Source organism: Carcharhinus amblyrhynchos, chromosome 7 (assembly GCF_965287045.1).
Source record: "Carcharhinus amblyrhynchos chromosome 7, sCarAmb.v2.hapA, whole genome shotgun sequence".
Lineage (NCBI taxonomy): Eukaryota > Metazoa > Chordata > Chondrichthyes > Carcharhiniformes > Carcharhinidae > Carcharhinus > Carcharhinus amblyrhynchos.
Window position 1 is genome coordinate 36,226,200 of NC_137330.1, and position 17,869 is coordinate 36,244,068.

General features: G+C 38.5%; 1 protein-coding gene across 2 annotated transcripts in view; it reads left to right on the forward strand.

The window, feature by feature from the left end:
- grhl1 (grainyhead-like transcription factor 1) overlaps window positions 1–17,840 on the forward strand; it is a 78,619-nt gene extending 60,779 nt beyond the window's left edge. For both annotated transcript variants that reach the window (XM_080192146.1, XM_080192145.1), the window contains exons 10-17: window positions 1,255–1,413; window positions 2,985–3,072; window positions 3,612–3,739; window positions 5,887–5,924; window positions 7,265–7,350; window positions 10,618–10,703; window positions 12,623–12,687; window positions 14,548–17,840. In XM_080192146.1, the coding sequence (XP_080048272.1) occupies window positions 1,255–1,413; window positions 2,985–3,072; window positions 3,612–3,739; window positions 5,887–5,924; window positions 7,265–7,350; window positions 10,618–10,703; window positions 12,623–12,687; window positions 14,548–14,662 (765 nt within the window). In that variant the 3' untranslated portion in view covers window positions 14,663–17,840. The remainder of the gene's footprint in view (window positions 1–1,254; window positions 1,414–2,984; window positions 3,073–3,611; window positions 3,740–5,886; window positions 5,925–7,264; window positions 7,351–10,617; window positions 10,704–12,622; window positions 12,688–14,547) is intronic.
- Window positions 17,841–17,869: the final 29 nt, after the last annotated feature.

Below are 17,869 nucleotides of genomic sequence, written 5' to 3' on the forward strand. Positions count from 1 at the left end.
GTGCTGCATTGTTGGAAGTGATCTTGATCTCTTCATTTGAAATGCTGGATTGTGGGGCGCAATTTTTTTAAATTCATTTGTGGGACATGGGTGTTGTTGGCTGCCCAGCATTTATTGCCTATCCCTAATTGCCCTTGGAGGGCAATTGAGAGTCAACCACATTGCTGTGACTCTGAAGTCACCTGTAGGCCAGACCAGATGAGGACGGCAGATTTCCTTCCCTAAAGGACACTAGTGAACCAGATGGGCTTTTCTGACAAATGGTTTCAGGATCATCAGTAGATTATTAATTCGAGATATTTTTATTGAATTCAAATTCCACCAACTGCCGTGGCAGGATTCATATTCAGAACATTAGCTCAGTTTCTGGATTAATAGTCTAGCGATAATACCACTAGGCCATCATCTCCCATTAATGTAAGAAAGTCTAAATTCTGAATAGAAACACTCTGTTGAAGCTGGGACTAAATATTTTGGCTCTAAATGTGTAAACAAGTATAAATACCAAATGTGCTTAACTCATCTTTAATTAAGGGGGAGACAGTGGCCTTGTGCTATTCGTAATCCAAAGGCCCAGCTAATGCTCTGGGAGCATGGGTTCAACCATGGCAACTGGAATTTTACATTAATCAATAAATCTGGAATTGAAACTAGTCATCTCAGTGACAGTGACCATGACAAACTCCATTGATTGTTCACAAACGTCCTTAAGGAAAGAAAATCTGCCATCCTAATCAGATGGAGCTACATATAGCTCCAGGTCTGCAGTTGATTCTGAACTGCTCTTTGCGATGGCCTAGCAAGCCATTGAGTTCAAGGTCTATTAGGGATGGGCAACAAAGCGAGTCTTGCCAGTGATGCCCACATTCCATAAAAGCAATTGTTGAAAAATCCAAAGAACATTCAGTGCATAAGCTAAAGTCTGCTGAAAAATGATTTGCACATCTGATCTAGAGATTGAAGGGATAATTTTGGAGCATGCAGTTCATGGTACAGACTCAGATTGACAATGAGCATGGACTGCAGAATTGGAGCTATAATCTTCATCAGTGCACGCTCTTCTAGTGAAGCTCTATGTTGGAAATGAAACCTTGCAACATTAACCTGTACATTTTCCACTTTTGCAGTATGCTACTGCAGCAATAATAAGAGCCAACATTTGCTATAGTCGCAGGACCCGCCAGAAGTATTTTTCTACTTAACTAAGTTAGTGATAAAGTAGTAATCATAAGGTCTGACTGCTTCTTCTTCTAGATTTTCATCTCAGTCAACTGTCTCAGCACCGATTTCTCATCTCAGAAAGGAGTCAAAGGACTACCATTGAACATCCAGATAGATACATACAGTTACAACACCCGAAGCAACAAACCCATCCACAGGGCCTATTGTCAGATTAAAGTCTTCTGTGACAAGGTATGTTCTATCCTTTATGGTGCTACTTTTGGCAAACATAGATCACAGTCAGAAAATATACCTAGTTTGCATCAAGTTCTTAATTGCTGTAAAGCTGCATGCTAGAAGCATAAATTGGTAATATCTCCTGATAAATAAGCAGTAAGGAAATGATAGAATGCATTGCATATGGAGCAGCAGCATTACTTCCTCCATCATTTTATACTTTGTGAGTGGAAGCGTTGGCCTTGATGTTCAGCCAAGTATTTAGTTCCCAGCCCTTCTTGCACCTGGGAATGCATGGACCAATGAAGGGGTACTTTCTCTTACATCAGGAATGGCACCTTGTAAAATTCCCCCTTAAGGTGGCTGAATAATCACAACCTGTACGACTGTGATTACACCTAAACTTCTAAACAATGCTTCATTGGCTATAATGCAATTTGGGATGACGTGTGATTGTCAAATGTTCTATATAAATGCAAGTCATTCTTTACATTGAACAATGTTTTGCATGAAATAAGTTTGGTAGATTGCAAAATATCAGGATAGTTATGCGACAGTATAAGCATTCACACCTGCAAACCTATAGAAAGTTACAACAGTGTTGTGTAATAGAGCAAATGATACATTGTATACGAAGAGAATAGGTGTAATAATCAAAATGACCTTTTGCCATATTTACCTTCCTATACAGTTGAAAACTAAGTGATAAGTATGACTAGGTGTGAAGAGTAAATAGTGTCATTTTCTAAATGCCAGCCTTGTTTGGGTAGGAGTCTTGTAAAGACAAATTTAGCATTATTTATTCTAAAGAACAACTAGGGATGGGCAATACATGCTGACTAGTTCAGCGACATCCACATCCTGTAAAATTAATTTTAAAAAAGATAATGCAGATAACTTTGTTTTTTGATGGTGTACAACAATGATATCAGACTGGTCACCTGTTATACATCAATTGTTGTCAGTGGAAATTAAAATTGGGAGAAGTGTAAAATGTGTGTTTTAGTCAATGGGATCCACTTAACACTTGCCCAAAGTTAAAATAATCTCCAGACTAATGAATACATTATTCACAAACTGGCTTTGATCTTAAGGCATGGACCATGTTCTTCTCCTCATGGATCTTTGTTGCACAAATTCAAAGTTTAATGTTTATTTATTAGCGACACAAGTAGGTTTTCATTAACGTAATCAAACTTAATGAGGCAGAGGTAAATTCCTCATTGCAAAAGTTGGATATTATTTGTAGTATATGTATGGAGATATTGCCTTTTATTTACTTACTATTTTATAAAAGAGCGTAATACCAAGGATTCTTTCTAGTGAACATCCAACCAGAACTTAGTTACATATTATTCAGATAGTGGAAGAAAGGTTCCTCCTTGGTGCTGAGTCACTGGTGTTGCAAACTGAACTCCTATATGCAAGGACATGTGTTATAATAAAACTATGTGCAAGGAATTATATTGATGGCCATGTTAATGAGATGATCTGCTTAGAATATTTTTGCTTTAACGCAATGTAAATAATCTTGGAAATAGTAGTGAAATAATACATTTTTTTTCAACCTGTCATTAATATTACAGGGTGCAGAACGAAAAATACGTGACGAGGAGCGTAAACAATCTCGTAAGAAGTCCAAACACAATGATAGCAGTTCCCATCTAAACACCTGTGAGTACTGAAGTACATAAAAGTAACAAAACCAGGTGAATGTGTGTGGATATTGTAAAGAGTAAAAAATGCTGGATTGCACAGATATTTGAGATTACAGATTAATCTAAGGGTTTATATAATTTTATGACTTTAAAAAAAAGTGACATTAATCAGTGTTTCAAATAAGAGCAACCTGTGAATTTTGCAAGTACTGCTTTTTTTTTCAAATTAACTGTAGATTGGCTGCATTTTTCAAGTCATTGAAACAAAGGATAAAAGTTTCAAAAAGATGATCCCTGCCAAAATGTAATGGGTCAGAAAACCATTGCAGCTTCAGTGGGCTTTGCCAAGGCTCTTTAACTGAAACAAGGCATTACCAAAGTGTTCCCAGGTTCCTGACATGACACCAGATTTGTCAAAAGCAAAATTTTCTAATTGAAGGAACAAGGGCTATAGGAACATTGGTTTTTAAGGTTCAAGTCCCAGCCAGTGCAATTCACCACTGGTCATTGCACAATCCTCTTTGATTATTCTCATGTTGTGATTTATGTTTTCAGTCCAGGACCAAAAGTTGCAGTTGATCCCCAACTTCAAGCAGACGGAAGCCACAATCTTCAAATCAATTCCTGATCTTGTCACCCAGCCAGTTCTTTTCATCCCTGATGTGCAGCAACGCACTGTGCATGTATGTCTCACCTTTTAGTTTCATATGAGCTTGTTTGCAATAAGTTTTGGTGATGACTTTGTACCATAGCTAACCACATTTAGCATTGCAATTACAGGTTTTTAGGGTCCAGATTAACAACAACCTGTCCTGGTCCCTCCATGCTGACATTATAGTTAAAAAAGACCACCAACACCTCTACTTTCTTAGAAGACTAAGGCAATTTGGCATGTCAGCTACAACTCTCACAAACTTTTACAGATGCACCATAGAAAGCAATCTTTCTGGTTGTATCACAGCTTGGCATGGCTCCTGCTCTGCCCAAGACTGCAAGGAACTACAAAGGTCGTGAATGTAGCCCAATCCATCATGCAAACCAGTGTCCCATCCATTGACTCTGTCCACACTTTCCACTGCCTCTGTAAAGCAGGCAGCATAATTAAGGACCCCACACACTCCAGACATTCTCTCTTCAACCTCCTTCCTTTGGGAAAAAGGTACAACAGTCTGAGATCACGTACCAATCGACTCAAGGACAACTTCTTCCCCACTGTTGTCAGACTTTTGAATGGACTTACCTTGCATTAAGTTGATCTTTCTCTCCACCTTAGCTATGACTATAAGCACTACATTCTGCACTCTCTCATTTCCTTCTCTATGATTGGTATGTTTTACCTGAATAGCATGCAAGAAACAATATTTTTCACTGTATATTGTTACATGTGACAATAATAAATCAAATCAAATCAAAAACATAATGCATTACCTGACAACATTGCTGCAGTTTTTTCTAGATAGGCTTCTGACATTTCCCTCTTTAGTTGTGGTATTGGCAATGTTTTCCTGACAAAATAGGAGGTGAACGCAAATGGCCCATGATACTATATATTTTGTCTTTTTAAATTGTTCACTATGAATACTTAATTGATATTGTTGGATTTGTGATTTTAATAGATTACATTTTATTATGCACAAAAAAAACTGCCTTCTCTATTTGTACTTTGGATGTGATTTTCTTGCCTCGCCCACTGTGAGAATCATTGCAGGTGGGATGCACCAGCAAAACATCTGTTAACTTTGGGTGGGAATTTCCAGTCCCATGGTGGGTGGGATTGGAAAATCCCACCATTCATTATAGGAGCTTGAAAGTAGGTGAGTTTTGCTTCTCAAATGAACCCAATATGAACTATATACTGCCCTCTGCAATATCATCTGAAAATAGAGCATCAGTTTCCACATGTATCCTGACGATGCTCAGCTATACCTCACCACCATGTTTCTCAAGCCCTCCTCTGTTTCTAAATTGTTACACTGCTCATCAGATATTCAGTACTAGATGAGTAGAAATTTCCTCTTCCTAAATATTGGGGAAGACTGATGTCATTATCTTTGATTTCCACCGTAGGTGCTGTTCTCTAGCTATCAGTTCCATCCATTGCTCAGATTGTTTGTAACTTTGTTGTCATATTTGACCTCAGCTCCAACCACACGTCATGCCATCACCAAAACTGCCAATTTCCATCTCCACAACATCATCCAATTCGATCCCTGTCTCTGCTCTTCTATGTCCTCAATTCATGCCTTTGATACCTCTAAACTTGACCATTCCAAAACCCTCATTCTAACCTCCATAATTTTAAGGTAATCTGAAATTCATCCATCAATCTAGTGCTTGCTGACCTACTTTGGATCCCAGTAAATGCCTCAGTTTTAGAATCCACATCTTGGTTTTCAAATAGCTCCATAGCTTTAGTCCTCCCTATCTCTCTGATTTCCTCCAGCCCCATTAGATCTCTTTGTTTCCCTCATTCCAGCCTCTTGGGAATTCCTTATTTTAAATGCAAGCCATTGGTGGAAGTATCTTCAGCTGCTTCACCCAAACTCTCAAATTGTTTCCCTAATCTTCTCTATCCTCTATTATGTTTCTTAAAATCTATTCTGTGACCAAGCATTTGATCATCTGCTCTAATATTTCTTTATGTGGCTTGATGCTAAAATTTTATTTTCAATGCCTTGAGCATCTTATTATGTTATAGGGGACATACAAGTGTAAGCTATTATTGATGCAAGCTCATTGAGATTTTTGGTTAGTTAAATCTGAACTTGTGGATTGGTTGGTAGAAGCCGGAATATTGAAGTTAGTGATGTGATCTTGTGTCTTTTCACAGGGGTTCCCCGTTGGGTCTGAAGAGCTAGAAGGCGAAGGGTGAGTTAGTTGTTCAACTAATTTTATTTCTGAAAGTTACCAGCAAAGTATGCAATACAGCAGAGTATAAGGCTGTAAGCCTTTTGTACTCACTGAAAAGAGAAAAGAATTGTGAAACAGGAAAGCGAAATTAATTATTTGTTTGACTTTTTTCAGCATGATATCGACACAGCAGTTGGGGGAAGGCATCCTTGATAAAATAAAGTATTTAATAGGGATTTCTGTAAATGTAAATTGCAGCAGAACAGAAATCCTTATTTGTTCAAATATCTCAGTTGTGGATTCTTGTGTTTTGTCCTTTCTGTCATTAATTAAATTTGCTATGCTGCTATTTAAATTTAAGAATAGCATTTAGAGAGTATCACTTGAAAAAGTAAAGCAGATAACATGTTCCTCATTAGTACTTCGCTACCAGTGAGGACTAACCTCAGTTGGTAGTGGACATGCACCCACTCTACAGTATACGCTCGCTCACTTCATTATACAATGGACTAGACATATCTGCTGATTGTTCTACAATGTTTGCATTGATTATTAGGTGTTAACATTAGGATTGCCAAATTTATAACTTTTCAAGCCCTGTAAATAATGACTTTGCTTAGACAGATGGGACTGTTCTATCTGCCGACACCTATTTTTTTTGGATGGTATTTTTTTTACCGATGATGAGGTGGCCAAACAAAAGCAGCTGTTATTCTTTGGGCAATGGTAATTTTCTACCTGCTGGGTGTACAAAGCACCTCAGATAGTCTGAGAGTCATGTCTTCTCCACCCATGCTACCAAAAACAAGACAAATACCCATCTCTGCTCATTGTCTGGATCATCATGCAATGGCCAAATGTGAACAGGAAGAAAATAATTTATGAAGAAGCAATCTAGGAAACTAGTAATATTGAATGCATTTTAGGTCCCCAATTTAGAAGGAAAACTGAACCTAGGATACAAGATGAGTCAGAACATTAAAAAAATGCATTTTGAAATAAAGTCTCAGATTGGTCCAGGTTGATTTGTACTCTTAGTCATATTTGAAAGGCTTGTGTATCTTTCAGAGCCATCGCCTTATTTCACTGTTTATTGTACCAAATAATATTAGTCTCAAATCTCTGAGTGCCCTTTATGACCAATATGCATATACACATTCTATTTGTAGTCAATTTTCAGCAAACCTTTCTATTTCACTTGTTTCAACAACCTTTTTGTACATTAAATCAATGAAAATTACAAATTTGACAACCCATAAGTGGGAAATGTAGGAAAAACAATCTTCAGAAAATTGAATTGTTAATGAGTGGTGATTTATTACTAGAACTCTGAACAGTACATGTAATTTATCTTTCAGATCTGGGCTGAAAAGGCTGTCATACATGCCTGATGAAGAGTTTGGTTCACAAAATAAAATCCTCAGGATAGATGAACCAAATAAAGGTAAATATTTCTAGTAGACTGGAGATATGGAGCAGTGCTGAGGGACTAGCTCTATTATTCTATAGAAAATTTAACTGGCATGTAGTAGAAGTGAAAATTATAGCACTTTTGTGTAGTCCATATGAACATAAAGTAGGTAATAGGAGGAAGAAGAGAATGGTTTTCACCAGTAAGTAGTGTGATCCATTTTGGTTTGGGATGTAATTTATTCCATTTTGTTCTTTGTAAAGAAAACATTATGTAGGCTTGGCATGATACTGTGTGATTGCAGTATCACCTGATGCTTCAGATTTTAAATCCTTATTCTCATGTTGAAATCCCTTCATAGCTTTACTCCTGCTTATTGTTGCTACTGCCTCCTGGTCTGACACCCTCTTCCTTGACTCTCCATTCTTCTTATTTTAACCTTTTGTGAAACCCCCTCCATATCACAATCGGCAGTCATGTTTTATTTTGGCATTTGCTTTGACAAACAATGGGAGGAACACCCTTTTATACCCTTTTTGCCATTTGTAAGTGGGCAAAGTCTAGACGTGCTTTGAATATGAAGTGTGGGAAAATGACTCAATCATGATGCTGTGAGACTCTCGCTGAGATTCTCAGGATTGCAGTCCAGATGGACATTGAATGTTTTCTCAGTGGCATTCTAATCATTATCACAAGGCTTATAGCACAAATCCTTTCCCATTCTTTCTTTCTAGAAACTTTCTAGTCATATTAAGGAATTATTCAAGGATGCCACCAATAGATGGATGAAATGACATTCTCCCAATGTCTTCATGGGTTTCTTTAGGGTGCTCTGGTTTTCCCTCTCAGTCCAAAGATGTGCAGGTTAGGTGGATTGACCATTCTAAGTTGCCTCTTAGAAATTTCAACATGTGTTGTTTATGGGATTAGCACGGTGAATATGTGGGGTTATGGGGGTAGGGCCTGAGTAAGATGCAGTGTCGGAGTGTCAATGGAGATTTGATGGGCTGAATGGCCTCCTTCTGTATTGTAGAGATTATATGATTTAATTGATTTGCAAAGTGAAACCATAATTTGAAATCTATTAGATAATTTCCCATGGGTGAGGAAATTCAATTGGCTGAAGTAAGCTGCACTTAAATTTCTTACAGTGAAGGAGAAGATAAATCATTTGATTGAAATAGATCACATGCCCAATGATTGTCATATTGTTATGCTATAAGAAGTTAAGCTTAGTGATGGGGGCATATTCAGATCCAGTGTGACGAAAGGGGAGAAGATTTAGGTAAGAAAGATCTCTTTTGTCTAGGTATCTATGTGGTCATATTCAGTCAGGCATTCTTGTTGTCTCAAAATATTATTTGTTCAAGTGAGTAGATGATTGTTTTTGGATTCTCAAACAAGGAACAAAAATCATTTTGTGAACACCATTCACAACAATTATTATCTATTGGAAGGGGCAATACAACTCATGGTCTGCAACTTGATCTGCATATGTGCAATACCTTTAACACATTGATGTGTAACTAGCACTGGCCATCATGATATTCCCTTAATTCTTCTCTTCACTTAGCAAAATCTCTAGTTTTTCCTCATTTTTAAATTTTTTATTTGCTTGCATTAATTCCATATAGTCCAATCTCCTCTGTGTTTTTAATTCTTTGAATTTTGCTTGGCTTTTTGAGCCCCTTTTTTTTGTATTCTAGAAGCTTAAATAGCTTTGCCATTTGTGTGGTCAGAACAATGAGTTAACACAAACTGTGCATCAGCAAGAAGCCTTCTGTACTAATGCTTAGGTTGTATGTGTTTGTACATATGTATACGTTTCTATAGCACTTGGGGCAAAGGGGCTCAAAAGATGGGGGGGGAAGGCGGGATCAGGCTTTCGAGTTGGATGATCAGCCATGATCACAATGAATGATGGAGCAGGCTCAAAGGGTCAAATGGCCTACTCCTGTTCCTACATTTAGGCCAATTTAACAAAGGAAGCCTAAATCCTTTGTGTGTGACGTGGGCAGGCCAGCATTTATTGCCGATGCCCTGAAGGCATTTAAGAGTCAATCAAAGTGCTGTGGATCTGGAGTCACATAGATCAAACCAAGTAAGATCAACAGATTTCTTTCTCTCAAGGACATTAGTGAACTAGGTGGGTTTTGCAAATTGGCAATGGTTTCATGCTCATCATTAGACTTTTATAATTCCAGACTTTTTTTATGAATTCAAATTTCTCCATCTGCCATTCATGTCTCCAGAGCATTACCCTGGATCTCTGGATTTCGAGTGCAGTGACAATACCACTATGCCACTGCCTCCCCAGTGTGCACTCACGATTTTCTTGCTCCATTAAATTGAAATATCTCGTTGCTGACAGCAACTCCTAGGCACCTAATACTTGATGGCTGGACAATTATTTTATGGGTCTCCATGCTGGAAGCCTGATAAGTCAAACTGGTGTATTTCCTGGGTCAGATCCATTTGCAGGCTCCTGGAGATATTCACACCTGCACTTGGGATCTTGCTGTTTGAGATGAATGGTGGGATGGGATGGGATGAGGTGTTGTTTGGGTCGAGGTTGGTGTGAATAGAATTCTTGCTGCTGCAGGAGGGAAATACTTGCAACTGTTTAAAAAGATGCAAGCAGCCTTGAAGAGTTTTTAAAAATATTCAGATGACGCATTACCCCACAAGTGCTTCCGATCTTGTCACACGGAGCAGTTCTGGCTTTTAAGTGACTAAACATTTGTGCATCATGTGAAAGGAGAATCAAGCCCCCTTCATAAAATGACTTTTCTTTGTTGCATACTAATAACTGGCAGCACAATAGAAAGCAAAGGGCATTTGACGGTGGGTACAGTGTACTTTTCTCAGTGTGTATATAAACTCAAACTTTGGTCACAAGCACTATGTTGACAGCTACTGATCTGCAGCCCTGGCTCGGAGAGCTGGACAGTGAAAAGTTTCAAACTATGTGACCTTCCTTCTGTTTGAATAATGATTTTCAATGACTTAGTCAGTCACATTAACACTGATTTCCTACTGAAGTAAACATTCACTCTGGCTCTGCCAAAATCCCACATTTGACATGAGTTACTACTTGCATCTTAGGTTGAGGATACCACAAAATCATGATACCTTTAATAAGTCTGAGCTCTCTTTCTTTCCAAACTCTTCAAAACAAAAATAGACCATGCTGTACTGTACTATTGTGCTTCAGTTAACAGTGCCAGAAAAGGTATCACAAATGTCTGGAAGATCTTTCTATGTTTTTATTTTATATTCAGACTCTCACTTTGTTTTCAGTTTTGCTTTACGTGAGAAAGGAATGTGAAGAGGTGTTTGATGCACTAATGTTGAAAACTCCTTCTCTGAAAGGCCTAATAGAGGCGGTAAGTAAAGGAATTTCCTCTTATTTTTTTCTGATTCCTTCACTAGCAATGAATTCCTACGGTGCAGAAGGAGGCCATTCCGCCCATTGAGTCTATGCCAACCCTTTGAAAGAGCACTCAGCCTAGGCCTATTCCATCCCTGTAACCCTGCGCATTGATCATGACCAATCCACCTAACCTGTACATCTTTGGGCTGTGGGAGGAAACAGGGGCACCTGGAGGAAACCCAAACAGACATAGAGAAAGTACAAACTTCACATAACAGTCGCCCAAGGCCAGAATCAAACCTGGGCCCCTGGCACTGTGAGGCACACTGTGCCACCGTGCTGTCCCAGTGAAAACGGATCTAAATGTGAATATTTCTCATAGAGGAGGGCCTTGTAGCCCTTTGGTACAGTGTGATGCTGCAGTGCTTGCAGTATCCACAGAGGTTTTTAAAACATACATTTCACAGCGCACTTACTTGGGTGGGGTGGGGGAGGGGGGGTGGCATTCTCACTAAATATCTATCTGTGTATGTACTAAAGACTAAGACATGAATATAGGGAGCATAAAATAAATCTTAGAAAGTAGTGAAAATGGTAAGTGCTGTTTGGAGAAATACTCATATCTGACAGGTGAAGTTTAATGTAGAGAAATATGATACATTTTGGAAGGCAGAACGGAGGGAGGCAATGTTAAATGGTACAAATTAAACAGCAAATATCTGGGTGTTCATATACAGAAATCTTGTAATGTGATAGGACAAATCAATTTTAAAAAGAAACATACTGGATTCCTGGCTTTATAATTAAAGGCAAAGAGCACAAAACCAGGTAAAATTTTATAAATCACCGATGAAGCCTCCATGGGTGTGTTGTCCAATACTGGGCACTAACTCTTTAAGAAGGACCTTTAGGAAGAGAGTGCAGAGGTGATTTACTAGAATGGTACCAGGCATGACAGACTTCAGTCAAGTGGAGAGACTGGGGAAGTTGTGATTATTCTCCTTAGAGAGGAGAAAGTTGACAGATTTGATTACAATATTCAAAATGAGAAATTTTGATAAGAAAGGGAGGAACAATTTCTACTAGTAGGAAGGTCAGTAACCCGAGTACATGGATTTAAGATAATTGGCAAAAGAACCATGAGAAGATGAAGTGTTTTTTTTTGCTTAATGAGATGTTATGATTTGAATCATCATCCGCTTGTCCCTCATTTGCTACCTCCCTCCCTCTCGTCACATCCCTCCCTGACCTGATCCCTCTCTCCTCGCCACTTCCCTCCCTGACCCCTGTCCTCGCCATTTCTCTCCTTGACCCCCCTCCTCGCCGCTTCCCTCCTCGCCATTTACTTCCTGACCTCCCTGTTTGCTTTTGCTGCTGCCTGTTCCACTTGCTGCCGCTACCCTCCTCAATCCTGTGCCCCTCTCTCTTTTCTGAACCCTTGCTGCATGGAGGGTTTGGGAAAGGGGCAGAGATATCAATAAAGTGAATGAGGGAGCAATAAAGAAGGTCAGGGTGAGAAAGACCAAGCAGGAGAGGCACTGAATGGAAGACTAGATGAGTGGGCCACAGGAAAGGCAAGTACTGAGTTAATTTTAGCTGTTAATTCCACCTGATTAATCATGCCAGACCTGCCTCTCATCTATTGATCTCCTGCCAGGGGAAGTTTAGCATTTTTGTGCTTGTGGACTAGGGTGGTAGTAAACTTAATTTAACTATCAGGATTTGCGCAGTTGTGATAATTAAGCACACAGCACTTGGCAGACTTTTGTACCTGGCATGCAACTGCTGGGGAACTCTGGAGTCAACCTACTTAATTCTTTCAAAGAACGAGTACAGACACATTGGGCTGAATCATCATCTGCTCTGTTGTATAATTAAATGAAATCACAATTACTTTTAAAAGGACCACCTTGTTTTCCGATGTTATTTTAGATTTCAGAAAAATATGAAGTACCGCTTGAGAAAATTGCGAAAGTCTACAAGAAATGCAAGAAAGGGTGAGTTAGTGCCAATTTGCAGTTGGAATTGGTGGTGTGGGGAAAATCATTCTGCAATAAGTTAATAATAAATATATCTGGTCTTCCTCTAATACAGCTTCCATTCTCAATCCATTGAGTCAGAGAGCTGCAAACATGAATGCACCTAATACTAGATTGTCTCAACCCTCATTCTTAGACTTGACCAAATTTTAAAAACTACAATTCTTCCCTCGCCTCTGCTGTTCCTCTAGGGTTGTCCTGGAGAGGAGGAGACAAGTCCATGTTCCTTTTCTCCATGATAAACTGCTGCATCAAAGCCTTTCTCCATTACCTTTACTTTCCCCTCCAAATATGAAATACTTGTGGATCTCTATCATTTGAGACTGTCTGCAGAGTTGCCTCTAATTTCTCTATCCATCTGTCTCACCCAATCGTAACACTGCTGTTTTATTCATTCCAAACCTATTGCTCTAGATTGCCAGTTTCCCTCTACCTGCTTTTTTTCCTGATTCCCTCCTCATCCAGGCTCCTGATCGCTCTGCCTTAATGGCTTCCATTTTTGCTGACATTAATAGTACGCTTTTTGTTAGCTCTGACTCTTTGTCTCTTTCTGTCTCTTTAGAAGCCTACCATTACTCATTTGTGCTCCTCAGCAGCAATCCAGTTCCTAACTTCTGGTACATCCATAAGATCCTTGAAATATTTTTCAATTTTATCTCTATCTCATTCACAAATTCTTCTACAAAATCTTCCAATTCAGCTTCTGTCCTTGCTCAAAACACTAGGACAGCTCTGGTTAAAGTTACAGTTGGCATCTATTGTGACTGTAACCAAATTGTGTTGTCACTGATAGCATTCTCACCACCCCCAGTATGTGTTGTGGTTGCCCACAGTATTCTAGCCATTACTTGTCCTGTTATCTCAATGAAGCTCGGGGCTTTACAATAATGGAATTGATTCCAGCCTTTGCAGTCGCATTTTGAAGCTCCCCAAGTTTCCTTTTCTTCATCCACATGATGCTCCTTGGAGGTATCCATGAAGAGAGATTGTTGATGACGCTCACCGCTGATTTCCTTCACCTCAATCTGTGTGACCTATTAAATCAAGGATAAGTCAAAGTTTCTCCAACTGAACATCAAAACCAAAGCTTTTGTTTACTGTCCCCAGCCTCTATTCTCCTTTCATTGATTCTATCCAATTAATTCTTTTCCCCTCTTTTTTCCACTTTTATAAGTGTGCGGTTATAGGGACTCATCTGAACGTGCTGGGGGCTTCCTCCAGAGTTTCAGGTGAGGGCTGCCTGCGATCTGGAACCATCACAGCAGTGGGTCAGGGGTGCATCTGAAGGAGGACCTTTTAGATTTGGTATCCTGGAGAAGGTCCATCTTCCAGCCTTAGAATGTGCCAGGAAATCTGGATTTTCAATGTGGCATCCAGATACAACAACATACTATAACCATCCAGGCCTGCCCACTGAATATGGCATAGAACATCCGGGTGCATAATTAATGAGATCGGGGCTGAAAGATTTGGTGTGTTTTACCACCATCCATAGCAGAAACTCCATGTTCCTGCATCCACCCCACTTAATCTGTATCCATTTTTTCTTGAATGTCGAATGTTTCGCCTCCTTTTAGCTCTTCCTCCTTCTAATGCTCTTATGGCTTTGAAAGCCCACGCTTGGTGTGCCTTAATACAAATTAATTCATCCAGCTCTCTTTTCAATCTTAGTGGCCCCTGTAGTAAAGCATTTAGGACCTTTCTAATCACATTGCCGTTAAAAATCTGAAGGTGTTAAAATGGCGTAAGAACATTTCAGCATTTAAAAAAAAAAATTGTCAAAGAACTTATATTGATATGTTCTCATTCTGTTGCTAGCATCTTGGTGAATATGGATGACAATATAGTGAAACACTATTCTAATGAAGACACATTCCAACTCAGCATTGAAGAAATTGCAGGATCCTATAAGCTCATCCTTGCCGAGATTTGAAGAGGATTGATGAGTAGTTATTTTCTAGCCCATTCCCAGTCTTATGCATTTATTGGCCAGGCTAATGATGTGAAAATAGAGGAAAACATACAACAGGAAAATATCACATGATGTTTACCAGATGTACCATGTAAGTCAATATCAACCTCCCAAGTGAAAGTGTATAATACCCTAGCAAATATTATTTGTAATCAAAATCACTTATGGCAAACTGTCACAATAAAGTAAAAGCGAATTGCTCCTGTGCAATGATCCTTGGGCTTCCACCAATAATTTCTCTAATCCTTTTCTATTCATTCCCGATTCCTCAATTAAATTCTTCACCACTGTGATATCTACATTGATGTAAACAAAATCTAGAACAAAATGCATAGAATATCTCAATTTTTGGTAACCAAAGAACATTTGCAATACAAACCCATGCCCTTATTAGACTTGTATATATTATATATAACATAAAAAGTGCATAGCAGTGTCTTTCAAAGGTGGAGTACATCTTGGGGTTCAGATGATAACAGTTGAACACCCTGATGCATTTACAGTCTTGTAAAAGATGCCTCAATAATTGTGTATCCTATATTTTTATTATGGAAAGCAAATCGTGTTTTGTCTCAATTTATGCCTTGTCTTAAGTTCAGATTTTAGAAATTTAAATGTTACATTTTATAACTTAATCAGCTGCAGGAATTAACATTTGAGACAGAGCACTTGAAGTATGTTCTTTGTTTCATATTCACTCACAAACGGTGGTAACACTCCTTTCTTTAGGTGTTGGACTGCCTTAACTAAGGAAAATGCAGTGAATGGCTAAAAAACAAGCCATAGAATTCAAGCCATGTTTCTATGTATATTAAGTGCAATATATTATCAGAGAAATATATAACTTTGTACTACCTTTTATCATTGTTATTTACAAAAAAAGGTTTACTAAGGATGAGGGTCTGGGTCTAAGTTTTACAGATAAACAGTAATGCTTCATCGTATTTAATAAAAACCTCAGCTGTACTTCTAAGTGTTGACGATGGAACTTTTTTTTAGGAAAACAGTTGAGGCCAATTTAAAATTGTTTTGGGTTTCCTGGGAAGATGTAAATAGTTTTTAAACCTGCATTTTCTTTTCCAGTAGCCTTCCAATTTGACAGCGATGAGCAATTAATAGGTCACTGCAATCATAAATAAAGTTATCCCATGCTGGAGTAATTATAGAAATGTTAACATCAATTTGTTAGAGTCTAGTACAAAGTGTAAAACTTGTAATGTATAAACTAGATTTTACAGCATCCTTGCCATATGAATGACTCTACTATTCTTCTAAAACGAAGCCTGTTTTGAAAGGTTACAGTACGTCGTAATCCTTCGGCAGCTGATTTGATTTTGAATCTGAGAACCAATAATTTCAACAATCATAAATAATTTTAAAACTTGCTGAAATATTTTTATGGCATATCTTTGCCTCACCACATTGCAAGTTTGTTATGCTGAAGTTACAAAAGCAGTTGTACACCTGTACGTGCAATCATCTGCAGCAGTCTGCTTCTAGGACACTGCTGAATGCTTTTTATCTCAATCCAAGTTTTAATTGATAATTAGTGGATTTAAAATTTTTTAAAGCCCTTGGCAGGCTCACCCATTGCACTGTATAGTGTGGAACTGAGGTTTACAAATCCAAAGGACTAAAAGTCTGAAAGGTGCACATTGTGTTGTAAGTAACACTGGAAATTCAGGCTGCACGATATTGTGGTGCTACAAGGAAATTCCATACTTTGAATTTCTCTAGGAGCACATTTTGGGTAACTGCTTGCTGAAGAGACCATGTACTGTGGCAGGGCCACGTGGGCTACTGCTTCTCACCTGCCTGAGCAACGCACAAAAAAAAACAAATCTTTCAGTGGCCTTTCTACATGGGACCAAATTATATTTTAGTTTCAAGGGCCCCTAAACACCCAGATAACCCCACAACCAATATTTGGTGGCAGGTACAGCCACTAATCATAGTCCAGCCGAATGAAAGGATAGGCATGTAGGAACTCCTGCTAATGGGGGTTCTGCACTCGTTCATCTTGCAAAGGTGGGACCGAAAATTCCTGATGTAAAGCCAGAATCTAGCAGCTCTGTATCCCGGTCTAATTTGTGGCCCTTCTCACGCACTCTTGTCATTGTGATGGTAAAATTGGATGTGTTTTTTTTACCATTTTTACTACTGAGTGGTCCCAAGTTTTATTCCTAATCAGTGCCAAGTTGGCTGACTTCAGCTACAACGAGGAATGTGACAATTGGATGCAACCCCATAAATCAAGATGGGAAAGGTTATCAGCCAGAGCTGTCATTTTACATTGCTCTAAAGGGCTGCCTGCCGGACACGTGTAGGGGGGAATTGATCCAACTGTGACACTCATATGATCAAATGTTACATTGACATTCATTGCCTGAAAGAGTGACCATTTGGCAAAGTGCCAATCATTGACCTATACCCTGTATTAGAAAAGGAAATCTTTGAACTGAAAAATAAGCAGGCCATGATTGTGAAACATTTTGACAAACCCTTTGGCAGGACAAATTTGGATGGCTAGTGATATGATAGTGTTGTCTGTAAAAACCTTGTGTTTTAAAGCTGTATAGTTGTTGGAGCAACAGTTGTTCCTAATCAAACCTCATCTTTGTGACCACAGCAGAAGGATACTGAAATACTTTGACAAAAGAATTCCCTTACTATCAGATATTTTTGTTAGTACCCCACGGCGGAGAATTATCAAAAAAAAATTCTTTGACATTCATCAACTTGTGAATCAAACAAAAGTGACAAATACAAAACAATTGAATTTACTTGCAGAATAAAAATATTCAAAGAGCAATGACTGGCAAATAAGGGCCTAGCCTTTAATTGCTAAGGAAAAGAATTATTGTAGTTTTATTCAATTGTGTGGGAATGAAAGACATCTCTATACGTACAGTTTTGGTAAGAGGTCATGTTACAATTGAGTATCAGACTACCTGAACCTCATGCAACTGCAACTCAATCCAACTGTTTTCAGAAGAAAATGGAAATGGGCTTATTTGAAACTGTTTTAATTGTATTATTGAAGTGTCTTTTCTGATTTTTTTTTGTGATATGCATTTGAAAATATGTATTCAAACTTTATTGTATACCAAAGGGAATAAATTTTATATGGCCATTTCTACACTGAGTCACAGTTACTGATATATTTTT